This window comes from Columba livia, chromosome Z (assembly GCF_036013475.1).
Source record: "Columba livia isolate bColLiv1 breed racing homer chromosome Z, bColLiv1.pat.W.v2, whole genome shotgun sequence".
NCBI classification, from domain to species: Eukaryota; Metazoa; Chordata; class Aves; order Columbiformes; family Columbidae; genus Columba; species Columba livia.
In genome coordinates this window covers 61,060,003-61,074,711 of record NC_088642.1, presented here as the reverse complement: position 1 = coordinate 61,074,711, position 14,709 = coordinate 61,060,003, and the positions used below count along the sequence as shown (strand labels likewise).

The following is a 14,709-nucleotide window of genomic DNA, read 5'->3' as shown; positions in this document are numbered from 1 at the left end:
ACCAGTCAGTTGCCTCCAAATACTGTCCTTTTACATTTGCATATATAATTAATTCATATCAGGAGTGTTCAAGGCTTAAATTCCTCTGACTGCCCTTACATAAGCCATGGTGGAAGTTTGTTTCATGTGAGGCAGCTGGCCCTCCACTTTCTGTGTCTGTATATGTGTCCACACGCACATGTTTGCACATGTTGCGCTTTCCTTGACACTTAGAGTTTTATCTTGCTCCATTCACTTCTTCTAGCTGAAGAGCTACTATACTTGTTTTGTAGCTGCTGTCATTTGAGAGCCATCAGATTTTTTTCTCTGACCGGATTTTTAATGGTGCTTTAGGTAGTTCTTTTAGATCTGAAGAGTGAATTGTTTATTAAGTCCTTTGAGATATTTAGATGCACAATCCAACCACTGACATAGATTGCAATGGAAGTTTAGTAAAAGTAGAAAGGCTTTCTTATTCAGCTAATCCATCATTAATTAGAAAGTGTGGATACAACTGCAACACTCTTCTTACTAGGCATTTTGTAACTATATCAGTGGTGTCCTGTAAAAGACTAAGTTAAATGGAGTTTCTCAAATCTACATATGCATGCATTTCACAGTATCACTAGTATTCCTCAGACAAGGTATTTCAGAAAGCTTTATTCACTGTTCACACCACTTGTGCCTTAAACTATCTGAGGCATGCTATTTGGAAGTGTGCTGTCTTTGCTTAAGTAAGAGAAACATCTTGCATTATGAAGTATTTCACACACAGTCTGCTGATGCTCTCAAATGCTTGCTGTCACTGCCGGGAGCACAAAAGTGTGTGAAATGTATGTAACATACAGGGGTTATCTGAATGGGATTCCATGCTTTCCTGGAAAACAATCTATTTTTAATCAATTCTTCGTGCTTTATTTCATCTTAGGAAATGATAATTTCTGGGCTTCAGCCTGAAACTACATACTCCTTCACTGTGACAGCCTATACAACAAAAGGTGATGGAGCACGCAGCAAGCCCAAACTCGTGTCTACTGCTGGTGCAGGTAATAATCCTATACCCATTAATCTCTGAATAATTCCTTTGACTTTTCCTTCTAGTGTTTTGCTCCTACTATTTAAAGGTCTCCTGTTGTGTATAAAGTGTTCATAGGCCATAGGAGTTTGTTTCATTATTTGTACCTTTATTTATTTAGATAAAAACAGAAACAGTGCCCCCCCTTTTCCCCTTTCTCAGTTCAAGATGCAGCCAAACTGTAATACTTAACTTTATACTTTCTAGTAGCTTTTCCATTCTGGTTTGTGTCTTCTTGGAGACTAAAAAATAGAAATTCAGAGCTGAGAAGGATATTTGAAAAACTTTCCTGATCTTTGTGGGAACAGTAACGCTGCTGCCTGTCAGTAAGAACTTTGAAAGAACCTATCTGTATGACAGTAACAGCTTATCTCAGAAGAATATGATTATTAAAGAGGAGAATTAGGAAACGGAATTAAAGTCCAGCCTGTGAAACCCTGAAACCCATATTGCTTCAGTGGCAAGCTGAGGCATAAACTGTGGCAAAATACACCATGCCACTGTGTTCAGTCTGCATTTGATCAGAGGTGGTACTAGATGGTGGGTGTCTGGATGCATGACCAGTTCATCTGCTTCAGTTAGCACTGGTGCAGTGAACAGAATTGTTTTTAGGTGAGGGACAAGCATTTGGATTTTTTATTTTATTTTATTTTATTTTTTATTAATTTAAGTGGTTCACTTTGGCATAGCTTAACCAAATGATGCCACCACAGCCTTAGTGTGCTGTTCACCTACAGGCGTTCATGTCCTGTAGGTGTTCATTTTCTGGGTTTTATGGTGTAGCCATTAAGGATGTTCCATTACAATCAAATGAAAACCTTTCTAGCACCATTACAAGTTCTTTTAATAACAGTGTGTTGTTAATTATAATGTATAAAGTCCAGAAGGCACAGATGTTTGTATTTATACTGATTGACTCAATTTCCAAAAGAATCACTAGATGTAAAGGACGTCTTGTATAAATACCAGGAACATCTACACCCTTGTCTCATCGACATCTTTGGAAAAATCTCAGTCTTGGTGGCTAGATACATCCTATAGTTTCATTTCAGATTTTAGAGTACCATCTAGTCATTATTGTCGAATAACGGTGAAACTTATCCTCCAACTTGTTATTTTTCCTGAATTCTCATGATCTGGGAAAAAAAAAAAAAAAGTGATATATGTTTCTTGCTTGCGTTTGATTCAAGAAAATGAAAACTTGATATATTATTATTTTCAATGGTCAGTTCCCAATTTAAATAAACACAATTGTATAGATTGTGACTTCGTTAGTTTCTAGACATAAATATAGGCTATGCAAACCTGCTTGCAAAACTTAAAAGCTTCTGTGCATTTAGTCCTTATTGACTATTCATGTTTCACTCTTCCAAGATCTCAGATGCTTCTGCTTTAGAAAGATGAACAAATCCCATGTCCCATAAAACCCTGTGTGACTCAAGAGCAGCTGAAAATAAGAGGCATGCCTGTAGATGTAATATGTATTACACTGTTCTTGCAGTTTGCTTCACCCTGTGAACAAGTTATGTTTGCTCCCAGTCTGTAGGATAACAGCTAGTTACCATTTTGCTCCTTCGTACATTCCGGGTTGTATGAACACTTCTTCATGCGCTGTTACAGCTTGCTGTGGTTGAGCTTTTTTTTGTAAGGAATATTTATACACAGGTTTTTGCAAAAGGAGACAACAAATACAGACAGTACTAAAAGTTTGCAGCTCACTGTCTTCCTATGAGAATACATCACTCAGAGGGCTTGTAGGTCTGAAATACACCCCCCTGTTCTATAAGAGTTTCCATTTGATTTTTCTTTTTTCCTGAAGAGGTGCTATTCTGATACTACAATAAAACAAATGAAGGGTCTGACTTTCTAGTCTAAAGGTTTATGTCAGAGTTGTATTACAATGACTGAGATTATATTCATAAGAGATATGAAAGGAGAATAAAGGTCTAAATGTTTACTGGAGAAGCATGCTATTCATAAGTTATTCAGATGATAAGTAACTGTGTCCAGTCAGTGATATAACAACATAATTTGCATTTTTAGACAGGAAAGTTTCCCCAAATTTAAGTGAACCTACAGTATAGTAACTGCAGTTATTAGTGAAATCACTGAATGTGGTTAATATTTTCACTCCAGAGTGTGGTTTTGTCTTACTGTTTCCTTTCCTAGTTTTTGAAATCAGATGTAATGTTATTAAACATTTGCAAGTCAAAGTGTTTGAAAATTTTAAATGACTTGAGGCAGAAGTTACAAAGTATGTGATAAACAAGATGTTGATAAAAATTAAGACTTAGTAGTCAGTGATATCATACAATTTTTATGGAGAATTGAATCATATCTTTAATTTATGAGTGGTAGTAGTTGAAGGACTTTGTAGTACAAGAGCTTGTCCATTATTTGGATTTTACTCTCTGTGCTGAACAGCACTCTTGAAATGCGGATTTCAGCCAAGAGGAGAAAATTTATGTTAAGATGTTGGTATACTGTATAGCAGCTAACAGAAAAAAATTACTTTGGGTAATTTGCAAATGCAATTTGCATGATCTTCTACTACTAATGGCCTGCTATTACGAATGTTTAGTGCAGTGGCAGTTGCAAAAGGGGGTGTAGGGGACAGCTTACTGTGTAGTAACAGAGAGGGACTTCACTAGATCAGAGAATATATTTTTTCATGTGCAGTTTCACTTCATGTGGGCTCATGGCAAATTCAGGTATTATTATCAGAAGTAGTTTCTAGATAAAGCTATTCCATGATAGTGGTGTGTGTAGGACTGCACAGAACCCTGCCGTTTGTCCCACAAGACTGTAATTTTCATAGCTATTCATACTAAAAGAAAATGTTAACTGAAAGCTATTCTTTCTCTGTCAGTAGTTGTGTACTAACAAAAAGGAAATGTATACACTTCTCAAAATCAGATAGGCTCCATATTAAAAAAAAAGAAAAAGAAAGTGACTTGTTATCTACTGTATTAATCACAGGGTATTTTATTGGATAAGTAAGCTTTATTAGTTCCCCTGTTCTCATCGAGAGCAAGTAGTTTCTTTCTTTCTCTGTAGTTACCACAAAGGTTAAAAATAGTTTTACTGTGAGGACTGCCACAAGAAAAAAAGGCAATTTATCACAAAAATAATTTAGTGACATCTTCCAGCAGTCTCTCCTTTAGAAAGCTCAAGGAGTTATTATTCTGTTTGTGTGGACTCTTCTTCTCTTTCATATGCTTCATTGGTTTCAGTAATAGTTAAAATGGAGAGAAAAATGTGGCCTGCAAAAAGCCTTCACAACCTTTTCTTTGTTTGATAAAGGCTTATAATAATCAATGAAGAAAAGTCAGAACTACTCAGAGAGATACTCTTTACACAGCAGAAACTGTGGGAAAAAATTACAGAATTGTTGGGAGTAATACAGGTGAACTAGACATTTAAAAGAAATGATTTTTTAAAAAATTTTGTAAAAACTAGCCAAAATTCATGTGCAATTAGAAGCAATGTCATGATTTATGACAGATATAATCAAGAAAGGGCTTATTAAATGCAAAATTATCCAGTCCATGCCATTCCTCCCTCATTCCTAATTCATTATGGAATGGTAGTCAGAACTTCTGACAATAAGAATATGATCTGTTGGGTGCCTGAGAACTGAAGATAAGTAATAAAATTCATTGAAGTGTTTAAATACAGGAACCAGAACTCACAGTGCAGCAGTTACACTGACGTGGGGAGGCTTTGAATGTGAATGGAACTAATTAGTCTTCATGGAAGACTATGTTATCATGGCACTACTACTCCCAAAACTGTTCTAGTAGCTTGACCTACCAGGCATTGATACACAACAAATACCAAATTACTAAATAGTTATGGATATGCTTCTTTATCAAATTAGTCATTGTAGTAGAAACAGACTATTTTGAAATTGAAATATTAATGAAAATACAAGTGAAATATATATATGTATAAGTGAATAAATTAATAAATAGAAATACACAAATTAAACAGAAACAGTGAGATCAATTGATATGGGGACTCCAAAAATGTACACTATATAAGTTGTATAATGGGATTGCCTCTTTGATTAAAGTCAATTTGATCCTCTGGACTGCATGTCCTCAGCAAACTTACAGTCTGAACTTTTCTGAAAGACAGATAATTATCTTGGACCAACAGGTCCCAATTAAGGATTTGAGTGTATCTGGCATGCAGATGAAGAAGAGCTTCCAGTGTAGTCATCTTCAGAAGAAATCCAGGTCAGATGCACCAAGACCATGCTGGAAACTAAATCACATGAGATAAGCCAGGCCAATCAAGAAATTGAATTCCCTACTGTGCTACCACTCCAAGCTGAAACAGCCCATGCTGGAGGTGATTTGTATATGGGAAGTTAAATGATAGGGTTCTGTCATACATAGTAATGATTGTTGCTGACAAGGCTGGTCTGACTTCCCTTTACCACATTCTCAGTATCAGTGGCAAAAGTTACGTTAGACACATCTAGGCACTTGTAATTTCTCCATTATTGTTGCTACTGTTATTGTTATCATTAATTATTTTTCCATTTACAGGGATGGCAGAAATGTGCCTTGGATTAAATTAATGAATACTTATGACAATACTCTTTTTTTGCAAGCAAGGATTTGTAAGTGAGACAGAACCATTCATAAGATGTTTGTTTGAAGTTTTACCTCTTGACTTTTGTGCCTAAGTCCTGTGCCTCTGAATGTTCTCTGTATTTACAAATAATGGTAAAGGAAGAAGACAACAAACAGTAAATGGCTTTACTATCATGGTTCATTATACTGTATGACTCAGTAGTGCAGGAGAAAGACATTATTTCTTTCATAAGAGAGTAATTTGTAGAACTGAGAGTGAGGGAAGAGAAAATTTATCCCTGTTTCTGCTAAAATTAGCCTCAAGAATTGTACATGCAATTATGTTTGTATTTATCATCTTTAAATAACATTGTGCTACAGTTCCAGGCAAACCTCGGCTTGTGATTAGCCATACACAGATGAACACGGCTCTAATTCAGTGGCACCCTCCTGTGGACACTTTTGGCCCGCTGCAGGGTTATCGCCTGAAGTTTGGTCGCAAAGATATGGATACGTTTACGACCATGGAGTTCTCGGAGAAGGAAGATCACTTCACGGCCACAGACATTCACAGAGGAGCTTCATACGTCTTCAGGCTCTCAGCTAGAAATAAAGTGGGCTTTGGGGAGGAGATGGTTAAAGAGATTTCTGTTCCTGAAGAGGTACCCAGTGGATTTCCCCAAAACCTCCACTCAGAAAGCTCTACTTCTACATCAGTTCAATTAACTTGGCAGATGCCACTCTTGGCAGAGAGAAATGGCATTATCACCAAATACACCATCTTGTACAGAGATATCAATGTTGCTTACCAGCCAGTTGAACTCCCTGTTGTTCCTGCTGATACCACTATGACACTTTCTGGCTTAAAACCAGATACCACATATGATGTAAAAGTACGTGCCCACACAAGCAAAGGGCCTGGTCCATATAGTCCAAGTGTCCAGTTCAGGACACTACCCGTGGATCAAGGTAGGATTTGTCTGCTTATGGCGTTGACCTTTAAAGGAGTATCGGTCTTTGGATATCAGTGTTTTTGAAGCTGTAAATTAAACTGACCGGCCCATTCATAAAAATAGGTTCATCAGACACAAAAGGTAAAGTATGCAAATCTTAATATGTTTTGGATGCCTTAGAATTCAGCTGCCCCTTGCCAAGCAAGTTCTGGCTAACATCTTCACAGTTTTTTCAGGTAAGGAAAATGTACTTGTTGGGTTCTCATTAGATAAGAGTGAGAATGATTTAAAATGTGATATTTAAATATGAGCTAACAGGTAGGAGAATTGTTGTTGTTTCTTGTCCTAAGTGGAAAGCTAATACTCCCAGGTAGCAGTGGATATATGACAAGATCTGAGCTCCAAGATGTTTTTTATGTACATCGTTTCTTTTTTTCCAGCAGTGTTTGCAAAAAATTTTCATGTTAAAGCAGTAATGAAGACTTCTGTTTTGCTGTCTTGGGAAATTCCAGAAAATTACAATTCAGCCTTGCCTTTCAAAGTAAGTTACTTTCCATTTATAGAAGAGAAAATACAGAAACTAGAGGATGTCATTCACCTGGTTAAGTAGCTTACTTTTGTATTGCTGCATTTAAGAATCCAAACTAATCAGCAATAATGAACCAAGCTTTGTTTGACAATATGAGCTTTCCACTGTTGTGGCACTATTTCTAAATCAGGGTCATACTGGTTATTATACATTATATGAACACCTTGCTAATTTGTGGTTTGTTGCTACTATATTTTAGAGAAAACAGTGAAAGAAAATAATACTGTTCTTACTTTTTCTAGTCATTTCTGTAGTAACTGTAACTGAGTACCATTTTGTTTTTTATCGCCTCACATTTACAACAACACATTTTTGCATTATAACTCTTTTTTCTGCTAACTATAGTTTTAGCCAGATGAAGAGACTCAATGTAACCTGCAGTCTGGCTTGCATTTCTTCTGCATTGTTCTTCATCACTTGTGTCATCTCAAGCAGGAGCAAGTGAAGAGCAGATTTTGTGCAATAAATGTTGCAAAAACCTTTGTGAATAATGAGAGTGAATCAAAAAGTCAAGGTACCTTTAAGAACATGTGTGCCTTGATATAAATGCTGCATTCAAGCAAAACTACTGAATTTTAATAAGTGAAATTGGATTTTAGGAGTGCTTACACTGCTTTAAATTAATGTAGGTTTTTTTTCCCCTGAAAGCGAGACATTTAATTGCAGTAGTGAATTCAAGTACTATCTTACAGCCTAAAATTCCCAGTAACTTTCATTGTAGATTTATAGTTAGGTTCATTCCTGAATTCATTGTGACAGTATCAATTGCCTTCTCTCAGTAACTAAAACCACCTACAATTTGTTTATTAACTTAGATCCTTTATGATGATGGGAAAATGGTAGTAGAGGTTGATGGACGTGCTACTCAAAAACTGATCACTAACTTGAAGCCAGAGACATCATATTCATTTGTGCTGACAAACAGAGGGAATAGTGCTGGGGGTCTTCAGCACAGAGTGACAGCAAAGACTGCACCAGACGTGCTTCGTACCAAACCAGTCTTCATTGGAAAGACCAACTTAGACGGCATGATAACTGTGGAACTTCCAGAAGTACCTTCAAATGAGAATATAAAGTGAGTGAATGAATGTCATACCATTTTTTTTATCTCCAGAAAGATGGTTATTCTTACTGTTAATCTAGAGCCATAGTGGTGGACGAAAGCTTTATTCTTCATAATGGTACACAGAGTTTAGCACTCTGCAGTAGTATTTGGACTAATATTGGACTAATATTTTACAATACTGGGAGTTTCTGTTGCCTCTCCCAAGGGACAAGAAGCCTTGCTGAGGGATCTAGATAGATTGAAGCACTGGGCAATCATCAGTGATATAAAACTTAACAAGAACAAATGCCAGATTCTGTGGTTAAGGTACTTGAATGGCAACACAGCTAGTGAAGGGGCTGGAATGAATGTTCTGTGAGGAACAGCTGAAGATTTTGAGCTTGTCTAGTTTGGAGAAAAGGAGGCTGAGAGGTGACCTCATTACAGCTTCCTGAGGAGGGGACGTGGAGAGGAAGGTGCTGAGCTTTTCTCCCTGGAATCCAGTGATAGGACTCATGGGAGTGGTTCAAAGCTGAATCAGGAGAGGTTCAGATGACAATAGGAAACATTTCTTTACCAAGAGGGTGGTCAAACACTGGAACAGGCTTCCTAGAAAGGTGCTCAGTGCCCCACACCTGTCAATGTTTAAGAGGCATTTGATCAATGCCCTTAATAATGTGCCGTAACTTTCCATCAGCCCTGAACTGGTCAGGCAGTTGGACTACCTGACTGTTAAAGGTCCCAGCCAATGAGAACCATTCTATAAGTTTGACACTTAGGAAAGTATGTAAAACAGAGTAAAACCTAGATGGAAATATATAGAGAAGGATTATCCTTAAGTTTGTAGTTGTTTCTCAGAGTACTTTAGTGTTTTGTCACTGATATAAAATAGCAAACAAGGATTAAGTAAGCCAGTTGTGTTTTGAAAAATGTGTCCTCTCAAGAAGAATGTATAACCCATTGATGGGCTGCTGCCCTGCCGCTGCACCTTGAAGTACTCAGGCTCAGTCATTCCACCATTATGTGGATTTGTAAAGAATTGTTATTGCACTTAATTCATGTGAATTAATTCTGAAGTATTTTATTAAAAGAAAAACATCAGGTCTTTTCCACTGGTCCCAGAAAGAAAATGGGAGATTTTGCTGAAAAAAATTGCCACAGAGTTTATTAGAGGTGCTTTGGAGTTTTACATTAAAACAGAAATAGGACTAAAGAGCTGACAGCACACAGTCAGCAGGGATTACAAAGGTAAGACAATAAAGATTTGCCAAGAAAACATGAAGCATGGTACAATCAATAAGTGTTATTGCTCTGCTTATAGTGATTCTTGTTGGTCTATAAGGTTCCCATGTGTAATGTAAAGGAAATGGGGAGGAAAATGAGCAAGTCATTAAATATTGTTGGGGATTCAACTTGTCCTGTCCCTGGTGGATTTTTACTGATGGCTTTGTAGAAAGCTGTTCCCCTTTTTCATTTCTGACGGAGGATTTTGAGGCAGGTGAGGTCAAGAAAGAAATGAATTTGAGACATTAAAAGGATGAAAAACTGAAAAATGTAGCCATTATCATTAGATTGAGTAAGATGCGGTCAGTAACAAATGCAGCTAAGGAAGACTGAAGATGGAATGAGTCAAAAAAGATTTATGAGGCAGAGCATTCACAGAGAGGAAAAAGTGCAGGATAGCTGGTCAAACAATAGCAGAAGATAGCAGTAGAAAAAGAGCCAATGCCCTTTCTTTTATATAGTGTAAAAAAAGAGGCACTAAGTGACATCAAGAAAGATTCACTAAACCTATGGGGTCCAACTGCCAATTTTGCAGATAATGTATGTCCTCCTTCTGTTTCCTAAGAACATGTGATCATGCTTGAGATAGAAAAAAATGAAAAAACAACTAAAAAGATTCACTTGTCCCTTGGAAGTGGGCATACCAAAGCATCCACATGCTGAACAGAAAAAGCTTACCTGATGCTTGTTAGAATATATAATTTTATTGCAGCTATAGTCTTTCTATGAGAAGAACTATTTTATGTAATAGTTGACTTGTTTACAGTTGCTGTCCCTCTATGGGTACATTATATGCTAATGATTGTCTCTATCTTATTATATAGTACTATACACTGAGAATTCTTCAATAATATTAATTACACAGAAGGTGAAACAATTAATGGTTTGCTCTAATCAATTATAGTTACATTCTAATGGAATTGAGGATAATATTATAAAAGCCATTGCAATTTATTAAAAGATGGTGGAAGTAATTTTCATTATTTGAATGTTTGATGGTGATATAGCATAGAAATTGGAAGACCTCACCTAATGTTACGTAAAATTGATCTCTTTCACTGCCGTCATCTCAAGTGAGCAGTTTCTTAATTTTGTCGTATTATTTTGGTCTAATCCAGAACAATTTTTACGTGTGAGGGACAGTTCATGTTTCTCTGAATCTCCTCTATCTTTGCAAAGCCTTAGATAAAAACAGAGGTTTATGAAAGACTTTGCCCTTTGTAATGCTCAGTAGTTCAAGCAATATCCAAGCTAACCCTCCATTTCTCACCCTCCCCCCCCAGAAAAAAAAAATACAAAACCAAAACAAACAAGCAAATAATAAAACATGTTTTTCAAGAGATGTTACATTTTCTAGAGTTAGCTAAAAATAACAGAACTTTGTAATTCTTTACAATTTTCAGCACTGTGTTTTTATGTGAACAGTTACATTTTTCTGCTTGCTGTTGACATCTTTGTGCTTTCCGCTTTAAAACACTCTCTGTGCTGAAATTCTTAGTGGATGATCAAAGTTATGAGTGGGAGGCATGCATGAAGAAAGTGTGAAAGACTGTGAAAGTAACATTTATATGCTGGATGTTCCTTGATTGAAAAAAAAAAAAAAGTAAGAACATTCTGTTAGTTTCAAAAAAGAAAAAGAGGAAGAAGAAAAATGGGTAAGTAAGACACTGTTCTGCAGTTCATCCAGCAGATGTATCTTCAGTGTCTGAAAGACATATAGGGGCCAGTTCTTCATTGCCTTTTGTTTTGATTCTTAGGCATCTGTTAAAGAAAAGTATGTAAGTTGTAGTTATTATATACACAGATAAATCAACATTCATTAGGATTTCTTATTCGTGTAACCAAATAATTTTTAAAATACATACTCAGGTTTAAAATCTGTGTTCAACAAGGCTTGCTAGTTTTGAATTAGAACATCAGTGCAAAAGATGCTTTATCATATTGTTACTATAAGAATGCATGCTGCAGATGTTATTTGAATACTGTAATACAGCAAGAGAGCGGCAGTGGGTAACACTTCTTGTTTCTAGTGCTTCCTGTTGGACCTCATAATTTCCACTGAGAAATTACCCAGATTTCTTAATACAAGTATTAATATATATGTGCTTTTACTACAGTAGTTAAAAATCCAAAGTTTTTTTTTACATTAGTTTTATGGAAAGGAGCTGTAATTAAGAAGAGACCATTACAATGGTCCAGTGGTGTCCGCTAGTATGGAAGAAAGATAGTTTACTGAGTTTAGACTGAGGCAGTTTTTGATCAGTTGTAAGGCAAGTCCTTATCTGTAGACTCTTTTTCGTTAATCACTTTAGGTTTTGCAATTGCATTGTGTGAGTAAAATGAGTAGTCAGTGCTGTGGAAGCCTGAATGGGCTGTGAAACACGGTGAACTGGAAGAGAATATGGTCCATGAGACACTAAAATTATGTGCCATAATGAAGGGCCAGTGACACCTTAATAAGCTCTGTTACTAGAAAAAGAGGAGAGCAGCTTCTTTCCCTCTCCTCTGAGATGCAAAGTGCTTGACTTTTTGACTAATGTGTTTATCAAGAAGACGTGTATTATACCATCCTGTATGTCCTGCTGTTGTGATTCTACTGCTTCTTCCCTCACACTGTTGTGAAATTATGGATCTGCCTGATGTGTATCCAGGCTTTGTGAAGGAAACAAGGGAAGTGCCATATCTGTATTCCACTAGAACGTATAATTTACTAGTCTCCATGGGAGGGGGAGGAAGATATTTTCAGGAAAATGTTTCTGAGAAAAACTGATATATGTAATTTGCAAATCCTACCTGTAAAGAGAGCATACATCAAGCTGTCTTGTCTGTGACTGTGAACAGAATACCTAAGTAGATGAAGCCGATGGTGATTGATATTCAAATGTAAAGAGTATGCGTGAGGCGTGTACACTATGTCTTCTTTACTTGCTGTTTATGACAGTATTGGCATCAATAAACACATTATGTTAAACTGCTATTCTGATTATACATGAAAATGGGGAAGATGGGGTGATAATTGAGATTTAAATATATGGTAAAATGTTTCAATTTAGAGGTTTCAGGTTTTTTCTAAGTGTGATGGTGGCAGGGCACAAATATCCCATGACTCTTGTATTTCAGATGAAATAATAAACTAGTCAAACATGTAGTATTTTACAACATTGTAATTAAAGTTTCTTATACATATTTATATGTTTACATGAAAAGGTGGGTAATTAATACCATTTGTTTGTCAAATGTTTTACACTGGATATGGTTCCAAGAGTGTGAATGTTTACAGCTATGTTTCGAAGGCTGCAGTGTCTGTTCTATTGAGTTCATCTGAACAGACACCTACTTCGTCAATTTATCCATTTGTTTTCCTTCAACTTTTGTCCAACTGTTTCCTTTACAGAGGTTATTACATAGTTATTGTGCCTTTGAAGAGGTCTCGTGGGAAGTTTGTCAAACCATGGGAAAGTCCAGATGAAATGGAACTAGATGAGGTACTGTGTGTTTTTGTTGTCATCTTCTCCTTTATTAAAATAACAATCTTATTAGTGGTATGTGATTAACTCACCAGTTTTACAAGTTTTGTTGTCAGGATATTTTTTATTTATATGTGAATTAGCCTGTGGGGACTGAAACAGAAGTTCAAATTACTTAGATTAGAAGACAATAACAGCATTAAGTTGCAATTAAGCACACAAAGTGTCTGATCTCCGTTGGCATTAATATTTTATTCTTTTCCTATTGTAAAGTGTAATGCAAAAGTGCAGGAGGTGAAATGAGTTGTCAGCAAAAGCTTAATCACCAATGATATGAACTCTAATAAAGGTCTGGTTCATTACTGAGGTGTTTACTAAGCCTATAACAAATGCTAAATTGAAAATTGCACTGCAATTTAACATTTGACCTTCTTGTGGTATTTTTTACCTGATTCTCAGATACTGTAATGCTTCTGGTTGTAAAACTTTTGTAGTAGTCTCTGTTCTACTGGCAGTTTGTACTCAGAAATAAATGAATGAAATAGGAAAGAGCAACATTCTGTCATCATTTGACACTATAAATGGTGTTAACCCAAAGAGTGAAAGTACTTTTATTTTAGGAATAGGCCCAGTGATACTAAAAATCAATTCATTTTTTTTTTAATATATAATAATAATTCCAAGAAGTATAGTGTCCTGTCCTCTGTTATATTGAGGGCAGTATAGCTTATGCAGACTTGTCTGTCTTCTTTCAATCTGTAAGTCTGGAATAATACTAATATTTGTCATTGTAAAGCTCTTTTGAGAGCCCCAGATGAAAGCACTCTACAAAAACAGGTGGTGTTTTTATTACTGTTATTGTTGCATCTGGCTAGGATTTTAGATCTAATTCAGAAGCTATGGTAATTTGTACATGTTATATCTCAGCAATTCAAAGACCAGAGATTGAAGTAAGTTTCTTTGCTCTTCCTGATTTAATGATCTTTTGACTAGATTTGGTCTATTTTTCCATTTTCTTTCAGTGGATTCAAGAGTTTTACTTTACAGATATGCTTCACCATATGCTTCGCCGTAATACATTCATTGTCAAATAATGATAATCTGCAGGCAATCAAAAGACGTTTTTTCCTTTCTCCCATTGACATAATAAATATCAGTTTCAATGTTTGCACCAAAGTGTCAGGAAAATAAAGATCTTCAACAAACACTTCTGTAGGAAGGTTTCAAAATATAAACAAAGGTCTTTCTATCTCTGGTCTGGTTTCCTATCAGAAAAGGCAAATAATATGTACAGCAACAGGAGAATCCTTAATCAGAAGATTAAAAACAGCTGTTCAAAGTAAGGCATGGTTTTTGTTACTACTGACTGGCTGAAGCCTTTGTTTCCTCTTGACCATTTTCATTTATGTGATCATCTCATTAGATTCAGTTGCAGTGATGACTTGCTTTGATCTATTAACTTCTTCTCTTTAAAAGAACTTGGATTGTAGATGTGATCAGCTCGTGATCATAGTCCTAGGTGACATCAAATATGGTTAAACAGTAAAACTCTGACAGCAAGATCCATATGATAATGGAAAGCTGATTTAATATTACCACCCACTTTTAACATCCGGAGACTGTAGTCACATTCAGCAGCATTAACAGATTAAAGGATAGGTGCCAGATGACACTGACCTTTTTGGCAATTAAATTCTACGAGTCCTGCTGATTCCCATAACAAAGGGTCATTTT

General features: G+C 36.1%; 1 protein-coding gene across 10 annotated transcripts in view; it reads left to right on the top strand.

Annotated features, from left to right (window-relative positions):
• PTPRD (protein tyrosine phosphatase receptor type D) overlaps positions 1-14,709 on the top strand; it is a 366,746-nt gene that overhangs the window by 253,172 nt on the left and 98,865 nt on the right. For 5 of the 10 annotated variants that reach the window (XM_065046079.1, XM_065046083.1, XM_065046082.1 and 2 more), the window contains 5 exons: positions 908-1,025; positions 6,019-6,606; positions 7,034-7,131; positions 7,995-8,254; positions 12,903-12,993. In XM_065046079.1, coding sequence (XP_064902151.1) covers positions 908-1,025; positions 6,019-6,606; positions 7,034-7,131; positions 7,995-8,254; positions 12,903-12,993 — 1,155 coding nt within the window. Of the gene's footprint in view, positions 1-907; positions 1,026-6,018; positions 6,607-7,030; positions 7,132-7,994; positions 8,255-12,902; positions 12,994-14,709 lie in introns of all 10 variants that reach the window. The other 5 variants (XM_065046087.1, XM_065046085.1, XM_065046086.1 and 2 more) reach the window with 2 other exon arrangements.